Source organism: Cyrtonyx montezumae, unplaced genomic scaffold (genome assembly GCF_038088225.1).
Source record: "Cyrtonyx montezumae isolate F1298 unplaced genomic scaffold, pur_monq_1.0 scaffold_14, whole genome shotgun sequence".
NCBI lineage: Eukaryota > Metazoa > Chordata > Aves > Galliformes > Odontophoridae > Cyrtonyx > Cyrtonyx montezumae.
This window is the reverse complement of record NW_027071870.1, coordinates 15,578,477-15,598,407: the sequence shown is the minus strand read 5'-3', so window position 1 is coordinate 15,598,407 and position 19,931 is coordinate 15,578,477. Positions and strand designations below refer to the sequence as shown.

The 19,931-nt window shown below is 38.7% G+C and overlaps 1 protein-coding gene across 3 annotated transcripts in view; it reads right to left on the bottom strand.

The window, feature by feature from the left end:
* ESYT2 (extended synaptotagmin 2) overlaps positions 1-19,931 on the bottom strand; it is a 67,060-nt gene that overhangs the window by 26,657 nt on the left and 20,472 nt on the right. For all 3 annotated transcript variants that reach the window (XM_065731531.1, XM_065731532.1, XM_065731533.1), the window contains exons 2-6: positions 16,357-16,398; positions 15,479-15,613; positions 14,251-14,327; positions 10,722-10,794; positions 9,416-9,505 (exon numbers count right to left, since the gene is read on the bottom strand). In XM_065731531.1, the coding sequence (XP_065587603.1) occupies positions 9,416-9,505; positions 10,722-10,794; positions 14,251-14,327; positions 15,479-15,613; positions 16,357-16,398 (417 nt within the window). The remainder of the gene's footprint in view (positions 1-9,415; positions 9,506-10,721; positions 10,795-14,250; positions 14,328-15,478; positions 15,614-16,356; positions 16,399-19,931) is intronic.

The window sequence follows — 19,931 nt, the reverse complement described above, 5'->3', positions numbered from 1 at the left end:
GAATCTCCCTACATTCATTTTCTACTTAAAAACTAGTACACAGCATTCTCTATAAAGGAGCTATTAATAGTTTAATTAGTAATTATGAACTATTACTAAAAATTAAAATAATTAGTAATAGCCTGTCCCATGCTCACAGATGCAACCATTCTGTAAACCTACTGTAAAAGGAAACAGATCTGGTACCACCCAGGCAATAAGATTACTGTCCAAGCAATGTCACTGAGAAGGGTCAATGAACTACAGACCTCCACAGATGCTTAATTTAGTACTCGCCTACTGACAGCCCTTCAGAGAACTGCTGCAAGACTGTCTTAGTTTCCTTGCTTCCTTTTACCTTATTACACTTCTGCATCTCTATGTAGTCAGGAGAGGGACTGAGAACAGAATGCCTTTCCATTAATACGACCTAAAGCAATCTAATAGTTTGCAACACGACATGTAACAGATATTGTCCTATGGTATAATCTCACTATCAGTACTTAGATTTTTACAAAGTTCTTCTCAAAAACTATGCTACCAATTCATGGTCTGTAGACCCCATCAAACCAGAAAGCATGTAAACACTAATCATGCAAAAAAAAATTAAAAAATATACTGCTAATAAGAGTAGCCATTTAGAGAAGAAATGCAGTTAGTGTCAATAAGAAATGCCTATTTATCCTCTTACTGTGCAGGAATAATTAATAGAAAAAGTTTAACTTTCAAAATGTTAAAGATAAATCCTTTTACATTCAAAGTTGGAGCTAAGAAAGTCAAAATCATTACTTAGGTTAAGCACTTCATAGGATTACTAGAAGAGCTTTGCAAATAAATCTTAAGCCATGAAATGTTTTGGAAGGGATAGGCACTTTCAAACTCCTGGCAGAAATCAAGCTTTAACTGCTTGAGCTTTGAGGATAAATTGCCTTTGTGGCCAAGGCTCACTACAGCTGCCCAATGCTGTGCTTCCCTTCAGGTCTACCTGAAGGGAGTTGCGTAAATTGGAAACACATCTGGCACTGTAGGAAGAAAAACTCTCTGATCTTAATCTGAAGCTATGAGTGACAAATGCTTTTTTTCTTCTCTTTTCTTCACATTAATTCCTCTCAAAATAGTTGTTTCAAGTTTGAACTTCTGGCTTCCATACATAATCAGACTCCACCATAAGGTACACATTTGGGAATGTAGGAAAAGTTGAGTTCTCCAAAAATAACACCAAGTTCAAGCAATACCTGCAGTACTACAGAGATCAGCACTGACAACAGAAATGTTCAGAGAGAAAAGAAAGCCATCAAAATTACTGCAGTTAAATTTACTGCAACTGTATCTGCAAAATATAACTTGCAGAGGAAAAATAATCCCTAAAGCTTTTGTTTCTGATAGGAACCTAAAGCACCATCACCAGCCTAAAATACCCTATGGAGAAAAGGGAGCAAGGAAAAGGCTGCCAGTTAACACATCATTTTTTGATGTACTGAATACAAAAAACAACACACTGAAACAAAAACAGAATACCAAACAAAAAGACTTTGGGCCTGTTAAGTGTCCAAAAGTGCTGAGCAACACCATTTCCTTCTCTGCCACCTCCTCGAGCAGTGCATAATTACCTTGGTTTAGCTCAGCTCAAGGAGTGCCAGCTGGTTCCCTGCAGCAGAACTAACAGGGCACTGTAAAGGCTGTGTTCAGAATTTGTCATCCAGTGAAACTCTGCCTGCAGCCACAGCAGTGTCCTTCCACAGCTCACTGCAGCCCGGAGGTGAGATGCCATACAAACAGAGGCGGCTAGCAGCCAGCCAACTGCCCCAGGGCAGGATTTCACACACCCCTTACAGTTTCCAATTAATGAGTCTGTGCCAGTTACTCAAAGTTCTTTCAATTCTTTCTCAGCTGACAGCAACTTGTTTCTTCCTGAAAAACAAAGAAATCTGTCTCATCTACACTCCGTACTGAAAGGGCACTCATACCCACACATAAATGTTTTATTACACAAATTGGAGGAAAGGAAAAAGAATATAAAATCTATACATGAAAACTAGCGATTGTCCAAGATCTGTCCAACAAACTGATGAGGTGTATGTGTGCTCACAGGGTTCACTGACTTTGTTACTGCAACTGGTATTCCAATAACAAAACATGACTACATTTAAATACTGACTTGGTCCAGGACTCGTGCTAGTGGGCCTCCAGGCTCAGGTCCTGAGCCAGCAGAAATGGCATGCAAGGAGACGTGCTCCAAGAAGGCACATACAGGAGGCTGAACACGCAGTTAAGAAGCTTGGAACTACCAACACACAGCAAGGACTGCTTACGCAATGAGCTCGCAGTGCAGCTGCCCACAGCAGGCAGAGGAAATGAAGGAAAGAAAGACAGCCAGGTGCCCCATGCCAGGCACCCGATGCTCTGTCATGTCAGGGCACCATCCACTGAGCACTCCGAAATTACCTCCCCCAGGGGCAGCAGCAAGAGGGAAAGAGCCAGCAGCTGCACAGCCAGGCCAGTGATCCCACAGCTTCTCCTCTCCCTGCCTGCAAAGGGGCACAGGCCCCAAATGCTTCACTACTTGATTAACTCCACTTAAGAGCTGGGAGCTGTTTTAAAAGTACCCTACCTCATTTTTGTTTAAAAAAACAAAAAAAAACACAACAGTGATTACAAGTGTTTTTGGGTTAACCCTGGCTGACTGAAGGTCTCAAAGGATCGTACAGTTTGGGAATTTATTATCAAACAGTCACGTTATGCAGTAGAAATCCTACCATAAGCTACAAGTTTCAAATATCAGTTGTAATTCCCTTTGTTTTCCTTCCCCATCTTCTATTTAGAGTATTTGAGACTTGAGGCATGGGAGGGGAGCCCTCAGAACCACAAACTTTGGAATTCACCTACTAAAACAGTAGCAGAAGCACCATGAGAAGTGGAAAGCTTCCAGAAACTGCTTCAGAGTGCTTTCAGAACAAAAGGGGAAAGCTCTCAGATACTTTATACATGTCAGGAGTGCGCTGGTTACATGTAATGTTTATTGATCATTTGGAAATGCAACAGTAAAAAAAACTGGAAAAAAAAACTTAGCTACCTTTTCTATTTCAAGAGACTGAAGGAGTTCAAGAGTGCCTAATGTACACAGGCTGATTCTTAGTGCTGATAAAACATAGCAATGCAAGTAAATAAATAAGTGGTATCAAAATTCACTGGTACAAAATAGCCATACAGACGCCACAGCAATCACATAAAGCTCTACACCAATCTGCTACGACGTGAACAAGTCCCATGAATCCCTGTATTATTTACATGCAATGCAGAACAAGTCCCAGATGCTTAGTAGCACACAAGAATAGTTCTGAGGTTCACAGGTTTCTAAAGCAGTGACAGAAACCTCCCTAGAATCAAGTGATGATCAACAGTCTGAGAAGATGGGATTTTAACAGATAAAAAACTGAGGAACGTGTGTGACTCAGACAGATGTGACATGACAGACATGCAGCTTTTGTAAAATGCAAGAAACTGTTGTAAGGATGTGACTCACACTTCATTTATGTGCAATAGAAAAAAAAAAGAAACTAAGTCCATAACGTAGAGATCCTTTAAAACACACCACTGAAGAAACAGAAATGTAAACAATTAACTTTCTAAAAAGATTTAACGTTGCTTTTATCTTCTGTACACAGATAAGCACAGCTCAGTTTATTTTTTCTATTTGATTTGATCATGGAATTACAGTGGCTGTATGGCATACAAGTGAGACTGAACACTGCCTTCAATTCTGCTCCAAATTCCATTTCTTTTGTGATATTCTTAATCCATTTCTTCGTTTCCATTGGGTTACACTGAAAGAGTTAAAAAAAATCACACACACACCCTGCAGCCTATAAGAAGACACAGGCTAAAAACTGTTGAGCATTTTCATGTATTCAGTATTTTCAAAACTGCAGATCTCTTACAAAGTGAAATGAACATACTGGAATGTAAAGACACCGTGCCATTACAGTCCGTAGCAGCACAAAAGGCAGCCACCAAACAATGTAATGCTGGTGCTTTACTGGCTGCCTCAGAAGAAAAACCACAAAGTATGTTTTAAAATGCTGATAACAACTTCCTGCTAATCAAGTTAAGAAGTGTAAGATTTCTGCAGGACAAATTTGAGCTCCACTGTTGCGCGCAGCAGTGCAGCTCCAATGGTAAGCTGTGCTTCCTTTAAGAAATCTACTGTAAGATGGGGAAAAATGTGCCCTCTTCTGTTATCTGTGAAAGGTCATCCAGGAATAAGGTTAAGATTGTCCTAATAATTTCATAAATAACATTCTCCAGAGCAATCCCCCAGCAAACAGTAAATGCACAAAGTCAGCACCTCAAGCAAGGCCAGACTGCACGATGTCATGGAATGTGGAAATCATGCCTTTTTTCATCATTGTTATAGGACATAATATATATATTATATAGGAAATGGGTATTTTTGCACAGGAACTCTGTTTATCAGAAGTGGGTTTCTCAGTTTTAACTGTCTAAAGATTAAAGCAAGACAACACACAGGAGTACAGTTCAGCAGGGAAGAGAGCAAGCAAGACTGAGTGAAAGCGACCGAAAGTTTCACAGCTGATCCTGTAAGAACAGTCAGCTACTCAAAGATATACTTCAAGCCAGTTCCTTCCAACTTCTACTCTTTTCTGTCCTTCCATCAGTTCTGACTTCCATATGCTCATGCTAATCCTGACACTTAGTGAGCCAGGTCAAGAAGCTGAAATACACCTGAAGAAAAGGAACCACTTGTCCCTGTTGTGCTTACTCCCATGAGCCTGCTTCCTCCAGGACCAAGAGTTTCAGCTACAGAAGACAGTAAGAATGAAACGAAGGAAAGCATAGGGAGAGGAGAGGAGGGTACTGTGGAAGAAGCAACTGTGATCTATTTTAAATCCTGAAACCATCCTACAGCCTATCAGATTATTTTTTTTTATTATTTTTTACAAACCCCCTCCAGCACTGAAGCTCTGATTTAATAGACAACTTCCAAATGCCCAAACACATGACTTTCTCTCTCCTGAGATTTCTTACAAATTTAGACAGCTTATAAGCTGTTGAAACTTCTTCACAGTATGAAGAGGGAAATACAGTACTGTAAAAGTTTTGTGTGAAGTAGTAACTCTTGCAGCGTTTAACGCTCCGTGCATCACTGGGAAATCTGAGACTGGCCAACTCATTAACCAAGTATGTTCAGAACTATTAATTTGGGCAGCACCGCCTTATATAGTCATTGAGGCCAGCAAACAGATGACACAGAGCAAGTGGAATTGTTGCCAGTTACTTTAGACTGGAAAATATGCGAACAAAATCTACTGTTAGCTGCCAACTAATTCCTCTTCACTCCTCACAAAATAACTAAAAGTAAAGAAAAGCTTTATTGGCTGCAGCCACTTCTCTCCAGTACGGTGACAGAATTTGCTTTCTGCTATAATAAGCACTACTTTACATTTTTGTGCAGAAGTCAGAAAAACAAACACCAAGAAAGCACACAGGAGAGAAGAAATAAGTCTGCTTGGAAAAAAACTCAACATCTGTGTAACTCAAAACTACATAATAACTTGATTCACAGATGCTTTTTTTTTCTTGACCTATCCACACTTCAGTTTGCTAGGACCTTGGATACTATCTTAGCTTTTAAATGAAAATAGAGTGAAAAATAATTCTGTTAACATTTTAGGGTAAGGGCATCGACTTTTTGATTTTCACAGTTTAGTGTACTTCCCATCCTCTTTTGTCATACTAAGTGAACCAGATTCCAGATAAGTTGGCACAGGAGTAGCACTAAAGACAGAATTACTTGGGAAGTCCTTCCCAAAGTCTCATGCTGGGACTTGTAAGGTCCTGATAACAAATGCTGTTGGTTCATTTGATAAATTTTCAGTTTACTAGCTTAGGGGTAGTTTGAGTTCAGCATTTATCAATTTCATAGATCTTAAAATGGATCAGGAAACCACTACTGGAGCTAAAAAGTGACGGGAGAGTTATCTGAGTGTACCAAGAATCTGAGGTTGGGAAAAACGGTATTAAAGCATAACTTTAACATAAAGCTAGGAGAGGAAAGAGAGGAAATATTAGGAACCACTTGAGACAGTTAGCACACCTGTTGCTGTCTCTCCCTATCTCCTGCCAGCTTTCCTATCTCTCCCCTAGAAAGCAACAAAGAAGAAAAGGCTGTAGGGCATACTCTAGGAAAGCAGTCCATATGTAATACACAATAACACAGTCATGACTCAGGCACCAAGCATGCCAGGAGAAAGCTCCTGCACAAGCAGCACACACTAGCATCCTTCTCAGTGAAGTCAAAACAGAACAGAGATGACATGAGCCACACTGACAGTATTAAGAACAAGCCAGGGACCATTCCTAACCCTGTATGTACAAGGTAAAGCATAGCCTGTGTCCACACAGCTAAACTCTGCTCCCAGCTCCTCAAAAAAAAAAAAGAGTAACTTCTTTATTGGATAGTCCCCCCAGTAAGCTTTGCTCTGTACCGAGTCTGGAAATTGACTGGGAGAGCAGTAAACAGAAATATAAAAACTGAGTACACAGACACACGGTGCAGACTGCTCTAATGCAACATTCAGTCCTTCTCACGGCCCTGTTTAATTCACCAGTCTAAACATGAACATTAACAGATGCCCTAAACCCTTATTACTTGTGCCAGAGGATAAAAAGGAGATAAAACTAAGCAGACATCTCCCTAATGTTTAGACTCATAGAAACGTGCAGATATCCAAATTTGGTTCATCTCAACTCATTCCTCCAATCTTTTCCAAATAAGAGAAACGATGTATTTATTGATGCTGCACCAAGTGCTTCCCTTTTACCAGACAGCTAGAAAAATGAAACAGCCACGTGAAAGCAGCAACCAACACTATACTTTTTTCTTAAGGCATAGATAAATGCTCGTACAAAACTATCTTTTCACCAGGTCAGCAAAAACAAGATCTTAAGATACAGCAAAATAATTGCACTGATAAAACAGGATTTCACTGAAGAATATAATAGCCTTTCTTCTGATCCCATTCAAGTAAAGAATACGCTCCCATCCCTCCACGCCTTGAAAATTAGATAAACTTTCCAGAGTCATGATGATGATGAAACTAGGATGAACTATTTGAGACTATTTCGAAGTGCCTAAACCCATGTATCTATAACGTATGATCTGGAATAATCTGAAACTGCTAGATTTTGACATAACATTTTTTAGATTGTAATTAGAAAATATCCAAGACGCAAAACCTCCCAATGCGAAATATACTTCTGAATAATAGATAGGAACAACTGAATTCTTTAAAGAAGTCTGTATACTATAAGAATTTCCATGATGCCCCCATCTGCTCTCTTACTATACTTATTAAAAGCAGTATCAAATCTTACCCATGTTCTAGGCTCATGGTAGGAAACTCCAAAGGAGCAATCTCCAGAAAGAGATCCTTCCCCAGTGGTGGTCAGCCCTTAAATGAGGTCTGGGAGAGGCGGAGCCAGACTCCACCCCTTCTGGTCACACAGGTGCATTGCCTTCACCTGTGCTCCCACAGCTGACTCAGTGCTCACCTCAGGTGATCAATCCATGGTTCAGGCCATGACTCAACTGTTCCCACACAACTATGTACTCCTTCAGATTTTTCTAAAACAAGATTGTTGTATGGATGGAACAGTAAGTCCTGGAATCCATTTCCAGGCACTTGAAGAAGAAAATCACTACAAGTAATCAGTATGGATTCACCAGGGAGAAGTTATGCTTAACCGACTCGACAAGCTACAACAAACTGAGCAGCCTGATGAATGAGTAGAGTGCAGTAAATGTTGTATACCTGGACCTCAGTATGGCCTTTGACACTGTCTTCCATAAGATCCTCACACACAAGCTGTTGATGGCAGACAGTGGGGTGGGGTAAAAACTGTCTGAACAGACAGGCAGTGATCAGTGACACGGTCTAGTTACATGCTGGTATCTAGTAGTGTACCTGAGGAGTCAATACTGTCCCCAGCCCTCTGTAACATCTTCATTAACATCTGGATGATAGGGCAGAGCATACTCATCAAATTTGCTGATGACAAAAACCCGAGGAGAGTAGCTGACATACCAGAGGGTTTTACTACTTCCCAGAGAGACCTCAAAAGGCTGAAGTAATAAGCTAACAGGAATCTTGTGAAGTTTAACAAGGTAGTAGCAGGACAAAGTCCTGAACCCAAGGAGGAGTAGCACCATGAACACCACTGGAGATCACTCAGGCAGAAAGCAGCCCGGCAGAAAAGGACCTATGCTCCCCAGACACAAGGTTGAACATGAGCCAGCAATGTGCCCTTGCCACAACAGCACCCTGGGCTGCACTGGGCAAAGCAGTGACAGAATAATGAGGGGGATCAGAACTGTTTGAATTGTAAGAGCTATATTTATGTCAGTCCTAATGGATGAGTGTCTAGTATGTTCTTAAAAGAAAACAAATTCAAATCATCTCTAAGCAGCACACTGAAGTCACTCCCAAGTGCTGCCAATTGTGCTTTCCCTCATTCTCCTTGCTCAGTCTGAATCCTCCTTGCTGAAATTTGTTATCCTGTCTACTGTGGATACATAGAACACGTTGCGTACATCTTTTCTCTAACAGCTCTTCATGTTTTTTAAGAACATGTTCTCCTCAATCTTCTCTAAACTAAACAATTTCTATTCTTATGGCCTGTCCTTGGCAGTGAATTCTCTTCTCCCTACTTCCTACTCTCCAACTGGTCAGTATCTTTGTTGAAGTGCTACCCCTGAAACTGAACGTTTCTTACAAGCTCTTCTCTTGTTTACACATTCCAGTCTGGCTATGCCATTTTCATACCAGCAAGACACTGACAGCTCAGGCTTTGGCTATTATTCTTGCCCAAACATGCACTTTAGCTCAGCAATTCCTCCAACTGAATTACATCTTCTCCCTCTCTGCTACTGTCATTGATTTGAATGCCAATTCCATCTCACACCATGCTGTAAATGTTCCCACGTTTGGTTCACTGGTAAATGTAATGAAAACTGCCTACCTACTATCTAAGTTAAAAACTTCAATTGTCAGAGTAGATCATCTCCATACTCTGACTTTTAATTTGTGGTAAAGTAGCACCATTGTTTTCACAGAAATATTGCACATACCTGGTGGAATTTTAATACAGCATCTACTGCTCTTCTTTTAACCATAAGGCTTGTAATGAAAATTTGACAGGTCTGACATATGCTTCATAATTCCAAGGTAATTATTATTAATATTGTTTTCTTCTAGTAATAATAAAATTTGTTCCACTATTTCCATGGGAAACCAATTTCAACCAAACAATAATGATTTCTCAAGTCTGTTCCTGTTGCTGCTTATTTCTTGCTTCATTAGTTACTGACTAATGTTGTTTATTATCTGAAGAGACTAGAAATGGAAATACTACTTACAGGTTTCCTAAGGAAAAAAAGAGATAGTGCTCCAATTAGGGGCATGTCTCCAATCAGTGGTTCCAAAATAACTCTCATAGTACCATGGATCTGGGAGAGAGAAACAGAAAAAGACAACGGAATTTAATTCAGTTTAAGTTTAAATAAAATCTATTCACTGGCAATGCTCACAGTTTTAATTCATAAAGTTCTCAGCTTTGAAAGAATTATATTTTTATATTTTATATACACTTATATTTACATACAAAACTACATCCAAATCCATAAAATTATACACAGGCACTAAATACTTAGACTTACAAATGCACTTCATCCATCTAAAAGAGATGGGAGGCAAATGGATGGGGCTAGGCTCTTCTCAGTGGTATGTAGTGGTAGGACAAGGATCAATGGCCTAAAACTTGATCAAAGGAAGTTCCATACAAAGATGTGAAAGAACTTCTTTATGGTAAGGGTGACAGAACACAGGAATGGGCTGCCCAGAGCAGCTCTGGAGTCTCTTTCTATGCATATAGTCAAGACCCATCTGGACACCTGTCTGTGTGACCTACTGTAGGGAACCTGCTTTAGCAGGGGGGTTGGACTCAATGAGTTTGAGATCCCTTTCAACCACTGCAATTTGGTTATTCTGTGATCTACATTATTAGGTAATACCTAGAGCTAAGATAAATTATTCCTCTTATGAGCCCACATATCAATGTACATTTGCACTAGATTCATTCTCTCTTTTCTCCAGCAGAAAATGGTAGTCATTTAAAACAGTTCTGTATCTGAATAAACCCTTCTCACCTCAGTCATGTTCACAGAATCATAGAATGGTCTGGGTTGAAAAGAACATCAAAGATCATCTAGTTTCAACTGCCCTGCTGTGGGCAGGGTCACCAACCCTAGAGCAGGCTGCCCAGAGCCACATCCAGCCTGGCCTTGAATGCCTCCAGGGATGGGCCATCCACAACCTCTTTGGGCAACCTGTTCCAGTGCGTTACCACCCTCTGTGTGAAAACTTCTTTCTAACATCTAACCTAAACCTCCCATCTTAGTTTAAAACCACTCCCCCTCATCCTGTATCTATCAACCTGTGTGAACAGTTGTTCCCCCTCTGTTTATACAAGTACTGGAAGGCCACAATGAGGTCTCCCCAGAGCCTCCTCTTCTCCAAGCTAAACAAGCCCAGTTCCCTCAACCTTTCCTCATAGGAGAGGTGTTCCAGCACTCTGATTATCGGGTCTGACACCTTGAAAACTATTTCATCAGCAAGTGGCAGCGCAATGACAACTGGATATCAAAATAAAGAATCATACTTCACCTGTATGCTTTTTACACCAGCTCTACAGAAGTATCTCTTGATCTCCAAATCAATTTCACAATTTCCAACAAAACTAAGAAAGAAAAACAATAAAGGAATAGATTTCATTTTTAAAAATTGTACTGCAGTAAGGTTAGTTTTATCCTGCACAGCTAGGATTATGTTTTACATCTCAATTTATTTAAAAAAAAACAAAACAACAAGATTCATGTTTAAGCACTGAAATATATAACAAGATGAAGATTGTTAAAAAATAACACAAAACAAATAAATCCAGAAACATACACAAGACAAAACACACTTGCAGCCTCAATTCTGTGAGATAATGGACACAGAACTCATACTCCATTCTAGGAAAGCTGTTATAAGAGTCTCACTGACATTATGTGGACCTAGGCCTACTTACATCTAACATAATAAATGAAGCATTGCACTGTGGTTGTTATCTTGCTAGAAATGGAAGTTGCTTTGAGTTATCCAGAGGCTTGCAAAGACAGCCATTAGAAATTCAATAAACTAAACATGCTGAGTAGGATGATTCACTGAGCAAGGCCTAAGCCAAAACAGACAAGGCTTTTGTGAAAAGGAAACAAATTAGAAAATAACATTAAAAACAACTGAAGTTTTTCCCTAAAGAGTTATTGCACCTCATTTTGGTGTTCAAGTGCTTAAAATTCTCAAGTCATTCAAGCAGTAATAGTGGATGAATTTTTATTTTTATATCAGATGTCTGTTGATAAAACAGACAGTTATTTTTCTGTTCTTACAAGTTTATCCTTAGTAACCCAGTGTCATAAGCCTAAAAACAAGATCAACATCACTTGCTCGAGAAATCCTAGAACTGATGCACTTCAATCCTGAAATCTGAATTGGTTAACAGATACTTCCAATGTATAACCTAAGAGCAGAAACAATTTGATTCTTTTTAGATAATACAAGCAGAAGTTACAAACTGGCTTGGATACTGGGGGCTCTTCATAAGTCAAACAGCTTTACTGAAATACAGCTTAAAGTTTGGTAACTACTCCTTTCTGTGGCATACAGGACCATTAAAGGTTAGCAAGACAGAGCTACCAATACAGGATTGTCACTGTAAGTGTTCTGGGTGCAGAACTGTATTACCTTCAAGAGAGCTAAGCTGTATAGTGAAAAACTGCTCAGCCACTTTTAGAAATCTGATGTAATCTTATTGCAGAGCAATTATTTCTGAGAAATTATGAAGAAAACAGAACTGCCCACAAGGCAGAATCAAAAGAGAATGAAGGTGAGAGTCACTGCATTCATATCTATTATTCAAATCACCTGCAGTATACTGTGCTCTGTGTGTGATGATGCTATCTGATTTCTAACAAATACAGTTAAAAAGAAAAGCCGAATAGTTGCAAAACATTCCTGTAAAGCCCAGCACTGGAATTTATTTCAGACTATTCAAAATGACAAGTTTGGGGAAGTGGAAGAAAAGAACACAATGGATTCAGGAAGGTGACCATTGCTTTCTCTGGAAAGAATGCAGTGTGAGTGCATAGTTTAAAAATAGGCATATAATTTTTAATACACTATTTTAAACGATGTAATTTCTATTTATATCTGTATCTAACTAGCTAGCTATTTATATCTATATGTATACATACACCCATACAGCCAGCTCTGTAAGTATACATTATAAATTTACGTAACAACATGACAGAGAGAGCAGAAAGGCCAACTCAGACCTGCAACTGAAACCTCAGTCTTGGCACTCTGTAACATCAGCATTTGCATAATCACACGTTCACTTGAAAGTCCACAATAAGACGATTACTAATTGAATTAAAATAAGTAATGAACGGCTTTTGAGGATACAATGTCAACAACTTTCAACCTTACAATCAAGTAAAACATGATTTTATCCACTGAGATGTTTAAATGGGTCCATCAACAGTCCAAGCAGTATAGCACTCCAGAGCAACATCAATGTACAACTTGAAGACTCTTCAGTCAGCAAGTTCTATGCATTCAGATCATAGTACCCAGTAAAACTACAGCTCCTGTAACGTACAGATCACAGGAATAGATTACAGCTTAATGAGGACAGACTTGTGTGAACACAAGAATAGCTGTACTGAATCAGATCAGAAGCTAAGTACACTTTATGTGATCACTGTAGCCAGAAGGAAATAGCCAGGAAAAAAAGCCTTAAGAAAAGCATAAACACACTGCCCACATTACAGTCATCTGTGCATCTGCATTCTGAACTACTTTCATTTAAAAGGTCTATTAAACTAATTTTTATTTTTGTGTACTGCCATTGCAATGGGGTAGCAGATTTCTCCATTCTAGCTTCAACTGCTAGAAGCTGTGACAGTCACCCCATAGCTCCCTTTCCATTTTCTCCCTGAAAGACAGTGCTGCTGGTAGCAGTGTCAGGCTGTTAGGTTTGTTATTTTAAACTACTTCAAGGAATTTATTTCAGCCTATTTCAGCCTGTTAGACTGGATTCTCCAGCTGTTATCACTTCTCTAAGTAGGCTGCAATGTCATACTATGTAACATATGGCTAGAGATTTCACTGAAGTCTACGAAATAAGTCATTCCTGGAATTGTTTTGGCCCTTGCTCACAAAGGTAATCAACCTCCCAGATCTGAAGCCCAGAATGCAGTACTCCATTTAGATCTTACCACTCTGGAGTCCACCTTAGAAAAAGGAGCTTCCAGTTGCAAACACAGCTGGGATTTAGAAAAGTATTTCAAAATTAAGAATAATTGATCAAGTTTAAAGTTTGGAACTGATTTTGAAAAACAGGGGCTGATGCTCAGTTCTGTTTTTGGTTACTGTCAAGCAGCACGAAATGCTGTTCAGTGCTGCAGTTCTGCAGGACTGCCACAGACTGACAAATCAGCCTTTCCACAAGCTACAAACAGGCAAAATAGTCATCATAATACTTATTTATGAGAGTTAAATACAGAAATGCTGCTGGGTTCAGAACGTGCTTTCAAAAAACCCTGTAACTGCAGATACTGTAGAGAAAAGTCTTTGGCAAGCACTGGCTAAGTCTATTTATAAACCTATATGAAAGGGCAAAGAAACCTGAAGCAATTGCCATTATATAATACACAGATTTACTACAGGTGGAGGCATGACCAGAGGTTATTTAAGCAGCTATCATTCTATTTATCTAATATTGTGTTTATAATGAATCTAATAAATTAAGACATAAAAATCTTACATTTGAAATTTTAGACTAGATCAAATCCTATGGCAAAGTTGTAATGAATTAGAAAAAAAGTAGTAACTCACAGATCATACTTTAGCTTTGGAAATCTTTTTTTTTTTTTTAATTAACCAACATTAATTTAATGATGCAGTCATACACAGACTTGATATACTACTTCCCCCATTTAAATGTCATTTACAGCATGCAGTTCCTTCCTCCTTTCACTTGCAATCAGAAGTAACATTTGTGTACTAAAGCAATTCTCCTTCCATTCCCACACAAACAGGACACACACTCCAAAGCATAGGCACTATTGCAGTATGAGAATAAAGATACCTGATCTGAAGATCCAAAATGATCTGCCTTTTGTCCACATTTTCAGTGTACACTTTCACACCATTTATCCTCAGAGGCTGAAAAGCAGAAGCAAACTGAAGCTGAATCCTTTCAGATATATGTAATATTAAACTGAGTTAGAAGTGCATATACACCTAATTATGTGTGAAGATAGGCAAGTTAGACATTTGCTATAAACATTACCAAAGGTGTGAAGTAATACTCTCAGTTTAGCTGAAGACAATCAGAAGCATCCACCCAACCACAACCCTTCAGGCAACACTCTGGGTTTAGACATCCAGATTTCAATGTTTACCAGAGGTTTTATGCTAAACCTGTACCTCAGCTTCTCTAGTAAACATATGATTTCTCTGTACTAAAACACATCTTACAATGTCAGACACAGCATTCTGTTACAGTGCAGGTAGAACTACAACGAACACTACTTCCCCTTACAATAATTTAGTCAGAATGGATGAAAAATAATAAATTAACTCCACACACACACAAAAACAAAACAAAACAGGTAAAGCACTTTGGATGCTTTTCTTTTTCTTTTTATCTTCTTAAGAAGTAAAAGTATTGGTGGATGTGGGTAAGGATAAGTACTGCCCAACTTATTGCATGTAACCTGAACTTATTCTTAGCTTGGATTGGTCAGACAGGTGCTCCTGCAGGCACATGAGAGTTAAACACCATGATCCTTTCTTCATGGGACTGAACAGCAGGCTCACACACCTATCTGCTCCCTGAAACTGTAACATGCAGTCCTGTGCAAAGCTGAGCCAGAAGCCTCATCACTGGACTCCATACATTACGTGCTGTACGTACATCTGTTACCAAACAAGATAATTGCACTTGGAACATCTGATAAGAAAAGGATAATGTTCCCTGCTCATTTAATCTAAAGCATTACATGAACAGCATCAAGATCACGTTGCTATGTGCTCTTCACATAACAAGATGCTGCTACACTCTGAGACTTCTCCTTGTTCTCAGGCAGACTTCTACACTACAGACAGCAGGATAATAACTGAAAAAAAAGCACAACAACATGAAACCTTAAGCCTGGTACAAAAGCCATGTGTTTTTACTTTAATGTCACACCACAAATCAGAATCAGGCTCATCCAGCATCACCAAAAACTATTTCTGTGTAGATTTAAACGGGCTACATGAAAGCAGTACTTGAAGTAGAGCCTCTAAAACAAACATGACTAGAAACTGACCTGATGACCAATATCAATCTTGGTAAAACTGAAGGTACTGAGGTGGTTGTTTGCTCCTCTCACTGCTGGTTCTATTGTCTCCCGAAAGAGCTTCTCAATAAATTGGCAAATAAAAGGCCACATTTGTTTTACAGTCTAAGAAAAAGAGGAAGAAAAAATAAGAAATTAACATAAAACAACTTCAGAAATAATTGCAAATATTTTTGAAGGCAGATGTTAAGAAATACAGTACAAAGTTTTAGACATGCCAGTTTCTAGGCAGTTCATTACAGATACAAGAAGGAAATAAAATGATATTAAGAAATTTCTTCTTCTGTCACACGTATTCATATGCAGCCTGCATGCGCTGAATGTTAGGCACATATGAAATGTATGTAAAGCACATATGCTTTATTTACTGTTTTCTTATTAACTCACATTCCTCTTTGCTCTTTGAATTAAATGCATTTAAATAAATCCAAGCCACGTAGATCAGTATTTTATGTTATTATTACACATACAACTCAGAACTGCAAAATTGATTTATTTTTAGATTGTAGGTCAGGAACTTACAGTAACTGGAAAGCGTCCCAGAAAAGTAGAACATAAAAAGCTGTGTTTACAACTTCTATGACTTCCACACAATTACAGCTGTCATTATTCTAATGCCACCTAAAGTCACTCTACAAAAATCACATGCAACCTCAACCTCATGAAAATAGATGGAATCCATCACGATCCTTTCTCATGGCTGACTGAATCAGCCACCAGAATCTTGTAGAAAGAGCACAGAAGGCTGAAACCATTCTATGCTCAGAGTCCTTCCAACTGTCTTTTAGATCTCAAATTCCCCTTCCTCCTCCCATTTTTGGGGAAGCAGTGCTAATTGCTGCCCTTACCTTGTTGAGCCATTCTGCTCTCTCCGTATCTGGAAAATGGACCTAAAAAAAAATGAAAAAATAATATAAAACATGTATCGATGAATCACATCCAACCATTTATAGTGCAGGTAAGCTCAGTGATTTCCATACAAGCACTATGTACAAGTGAGCAACACATTAAATATGTAGTGTCCTTGATAAGAACATCAGAATTCATGGAAATAAGTACGAACTCACTTCCAAACTGCAAAGGTACAAGCCCAAGCATATACTTTATAGTGACATCTGGAATTAACTGTTGCTTTAAAACCACAAACAAGCTAAAGAGAAATAATAAGCATAGCTGACAACTAGTGCAAGATGTCAACCAACTTCACCTCTCATGTTTCAAAGGCTTTTAACGCGACTGCCAGAATTCCAACGGCAACTGTTCCTCTCATTTGTGCCAGGTCTTTTGCAATACCAATAAATTACAGTCAGAAATAGCCATCACATACAGCTGAATCTCAGATATATGGATTTAAGCTCTACCAACAGCCCTTCAAAAGACATTTTTATTGATTCCTATTTCTAACCAGCTGCAGAAGTCAGTGAGAGACAGAGGAGCAATGGTATACAGGTGGATGGAAAGTACCCATCACAACAGGAAAGCAAGAAACAGATGCAGTTTTCCAGGCACAGAAGGAAAGCATGGTTAGTAATCTTGCCTCTCCCACAGATGAGACAGGTAAAAAACTGTACCTTAGCAGAAAAAAGGTTTGTTTTTCTCATGCTGTGACCAACTTCAATAACAGGATGCAGGTCACACTTCTGAAACATGAAGAGCTTCTGAACACACTAAAAATCCACAGAAATCTACTGATTTTCTACAGACATCTACTGATGTCTCAACTGAACTGCAAACTTAATCTCTTCACAGCAGAACAAAGATAGCATAACAGGCTTTTAATAGCAACGGTGACTAGTTATTCTCTCAAATAACATATAATACATACAAACAGTTGAGATGCACATTCTTAAACACTATTTTCAACAATTCGAATTTTAAAGCTCCTTTAAGGACTCTTCTCGAGTTTAATTTGTATTATATTTTTTCACTAACAATCAGCATAACCATATTCTCAAGTATACTTGAGCTACCTTCAGAGCAGTACGGAGTGTCTCTCAGCTGTGCACACTTTACTGTGCTGCAGGGTTGCTCCATGAAGTGCAGCAGTACTGTCACCTTTTACAACTGTCTCACTGATCCAGCAAAACCACTACAAATGGCCCAAGGATGATCAGGATCATCTGCTTCTGACTATAAAAAAAGCATTCAATAGCTTGTTTTGTTTGTTTGTTTGCTTTTGAGATACATCATTATTTAGTGATTATAAAAAGTATAATTAGTAATTATTGAGTGGTTTTGTAATTTTTTTTTTCAGAATTAGTTTCCTAAAGAATTCCTAGTGAGCAGAATGTCAGAAGTCTGTGTTTATAGGCTGTTTTTAAGCTGCCGTAAGATAGATATATATATATATATGTGGGTTTTTTTTCTTGCATTTACAGCAGCACGAACACCTCTGAATCACTGTGTTGGACTAATGCCTGTAACTACTTCTGATTTGCACTCAGTACATTTGAATAGAGGAGCAGAGGCAGCTTCTCCCTCCTGAACACACCAAGCACCAAATTACTTAGTATCTAGCTGGGAAACAACAAGGCCATACACAGTAATATCTAACCACATACACTAATTTATTATCACTGACTCTTTTTTGATCAGTACAGCCTTTGTCAGCCCATTAACAAGGCATGGCTTCATTTTTCACACATCAGTCCTTCAGTATGCCTCATCCGCTGTGCTACTGTTTGGGTTAGAATCACAGAATCATGCAACCACCAACGTTGGAAAAGACCTTCAAGATCATCCAGTCCAACCATCCGTTCTCACTAAATCATGTCCCTCCAGCTCACTACACCTCCCTTCAGTTTCCCCTGAGCCTCCTTTTCTCTTCAGAAGAGGACCCAACTCCTTCCTTAGCTTCCAACTTCTCTAAGCCATCTTGAGTAATTATATAAACAGAGCTTACTTCTACAGTTGCATGTGTTAAACGGTTAGAAATTATGCAATAAATTACATCTTCCATTCCTGCTTTCTGTTCTTGTTTTTCTACTTATTCCAATAAAATAAGTTGGTTGTATTCAGTATTTACTCCCATCCCCAAAATAGTACGGAATGTGTCATCTCAATTTCCCATCTTTAAGACAGTAATTTTTAATACAATCAACTTGGAATTAAAAGTTGAGTTTTCTTTAACCTTTAGATGTCTCCACAACCAGGTTGACTGGAAGTAAGGCATAAATGTTTGGCAGTCTACTAATTTCATACATCTTTAGCCTGCTATAGAGCCCAATATTAATGGCAACATTTCATTTTGCTTAGTTATTGTTCAAAGGAAAGTATGACCAGAGAGAACTGTTACAAGAAATACTCTACTAGCATTCGACACCAAAAGTATATTATATTACTAGCTTCAATAATGCTTTAATACTTAATGTTCTATTTCAGAATGCAAGTGCTCAAAGGATGCATTTCCACATGTTAAAAATACATGATTCAGCCTCCTCACACAAGTACCAGTGCTCAGCACTGAACAACTCCCATCTTCAGTTCCTATTTCTACCACGTTCATACCCTGCGCTGTCAGGTATGTTGTACCCTATGCTGTCAGGTATGTCACGTTCATACCCTGCGCTCTCAGCCCTGGGCTGAGTATGATCACAACTACACTACAGTACAGAGCTCCCAGCTGTCATCTGGAGAAACAACAAATGAAGTGGATACACTGAAAGTACTCCTGATGAGAATACTCCATGAGATTAAAACTTTTTTTGCAACAAGACCACCACTTTTTCAGGAAAAGAGTATTACCATAACAGGAAAAGGGAGCAATAAAAGCAACTCTGAACTATTTTTCTAAATAAATATATAAATAAAATTAACCACAATATCCCACTATGTTGATGCTTTTGTGTCCCTCCTATCTCCTTACAGGTAAGAAGAATTCCGTTTTAGACTACAGTAGAAATGATGTGTAATATTGGCTCTGTTTAAAAGACTCCTGCCTAAGGCCACAGCACTTAGTGTATGTTTGGTTCCTTCCATCTGCATGGACTGCTTAATTATTTGTTGCTCCAATGAAAACCTTGAAGAAACTTCACTAGACACTGCAAGTTTTATGACACAGTCACACGACATAACCCACATTCTCGCTGTAATTTCAATATAACTAACTATAACTGAATTGCTTCCTAATTATTTCACAAAGGTCTCTCAGATTAGACACCCATCCTTTCTGCTTGCTTTGGGAAGCTAAAACTGCAAAAAAAAAAAAAAATCCCCCTGTATTAAAAGCATGTGTTTCCAGCTGAAACATCTAAACCTAAAATGATATTACAATCAGTCTACAACCTTTCCACATATGACCAGTGGAGGGACAGCATCTTACATAGGGAAAATCAGAGTACAAGTGTAACAGAGGTGCTGTAAACCACCTAAAAGTACAACATAGTGATTTCAACTTAGCCTGAAACTAGATGGTGTAAAAAAA